The 1578-nt window shown below is 46.4% G+C and overlaps 1 protein-coding gene across 1 annotated transcript; it reads right to left on the bottom strand.

The window, feature by feature from the left end:
* LOC127694185 (olfactory receptor 1361-like) lies at window positions 1-960 on the bottom strand. Its single transcript, XM_052195643.1, has one exon. The coding sequence runs from the start codon at window positions 955-957 to the stop codon at window positions 1-3; it is 957 nt and encodes a 318-aa protein (XP_052051603.1). The 5' UTR covers window positions 958-960.
* Window positions 961-1578: the final 618 nt, after the last annotated feature.

Below are 1578 nucleotides of genomic sequence, written 5' to 3'. Positions count from 1 at the left end.
TCATTTTCTTACACTTATTGGTAGATGGAGATTCATGGTAAGCACTTTCCTTAAAGCCCCTTTCATGTCCCTGTTCCTCAGGCTGTAGATGAAAGGGTTCAGCATGGGGGTCACCACTGCGTACATCATGGCAGCTGCCATGTCCCTCCCAGCTGAGTGAGAGGATGAGGGGTTGAAATACACAGCAATGATGGTGCCATAGAAGAGGCAGACCACAGCCAGGTGTGAGCTACAGGTGGAGAAGGCTTTCCATCTTTGACCTGTGGATGAGACCCTTAGGACTGCACAAGTGATGTGCAGGTAGGAGATCAGGATGCAGACAAATGGGGTGACCATGATCACAGTTCCCTCTGAAAGAATCATCAGCTCATTGAGATGTGTGTCTGAGCAGGAGAGTTTGAGGAGGGGAGTCACATCACAGAAGAAGTGGGGGATGATGTTGTCCCCACAGAAAGATAGTTGAGCCATGAGCAGTGTGTGCAACAAAGCATTCAGGATGGCTAACACCCAGGATCCCAGAACAAGAAGAGCACAGAGCTGATGGGACATCTTTGTTGTGTAGTGTAAAGGGTGGCATATGGCCACAAATCGGTCATAGGCCATCACAGCCAGCAAGAAATTGTCCATGTTAGCAAACACACAGAGAAAATACAGCTGTGTGAGACACCCAGAAAAGGAAATGGCTTGATTTCTGAGTATGTGAATGGCAAGTACCTTGGGGACAGTGGTGGAGATGAAACAGACATCCACAAAGGACAGGTTGGTGAGGAAGAAGTACATGGGGGTGTGCAGGCGGGAGTCTGTGCTGATGGCCAGGATGATGAGCAGGTTTCCCAGGACAGTGGCCAGGTACATGATGAGGAAGAGCAGGAAGAGGAGCTGCTGCTGCTGCTGGGGCTGCCTGGAGAGTCCCAGGAGGAGGAACTCAGAGACACTCGACTGGTTGATGCTGCTCATGTGTCTGAGCCCAGCTACACAAAGGAGAAGCAGAGGTCAGAAGGCCAACTTCAGGTTTGGATGCTATAATCAGATTCACATTAATCCTGCACTAGAGTTTCTGAATTAAGATCCACTCCTATTTTCCACATACTCAATTTACAAATAGGTCATGTTGATTCCCCAGAGTAACCTGTTTAGTTTTATTGAATATAATATAAAGCTTTCTTGCACATGCACCAATCTTATCTGTATCTGGTAACATTCTCAGCCTGCCTCCCACTCCTTATAAGCTAAAAGGAAAAGAAAAGCATTCAGTTAATGAATTAATCTCAAGCTCCAAATGGTGAGCCTATGGCTCCTCCTGCTGAGCCTCTTTTGGAGAGAGTAAGCAACACATATTGCAGAAGAGACACTGGCCTATCTACTACTCTGTAAATACCTGGACAGGCCAATTCTATTGCTTTTACCTTGGAGTTGCTGGGCAATAGTGTTCTTTATTGTAAGAATTGGAAAGTCTTGGGAATATAGGATGGTTCTGAGAAAGTGAAGAGTGCATGATCACAATCCCAGCTTTCTGTGTCAGAGGAGGTTTGGGAGAATTAAACTTTTATTTACTGCAGCAAAAAGTCCCACTTGGGA

This window comes from Apodemus sylvaticus, chromosome 10, assembly GCF_947179515.1.
Source record: "Apodemus sylvaticus chromosome 10, mApoSyl1.1, whole genome shotgun sequence".
NCBI classification, from domain to species: Eukaryota; Metazoa; Chordata; class Mammalia; order Rodentia; family Muridae; genus Apodemus; species Apodemus sylvaticus.
Note: the sequence above shows the minus strand (reverse complement) of the source record. Positions and strands in the feature narration are given on the sequence as shown.

What these genes read in the sequence shown, in the direction of transcription:
- LOC127694185 (XM_052195643.1), bottom strand. Translation starts at nt 957, where the DNA reads ATGAGCAGCATCAACCAGTCGAGTGTCTCTGAGTTCCTCCTCCTGGGA.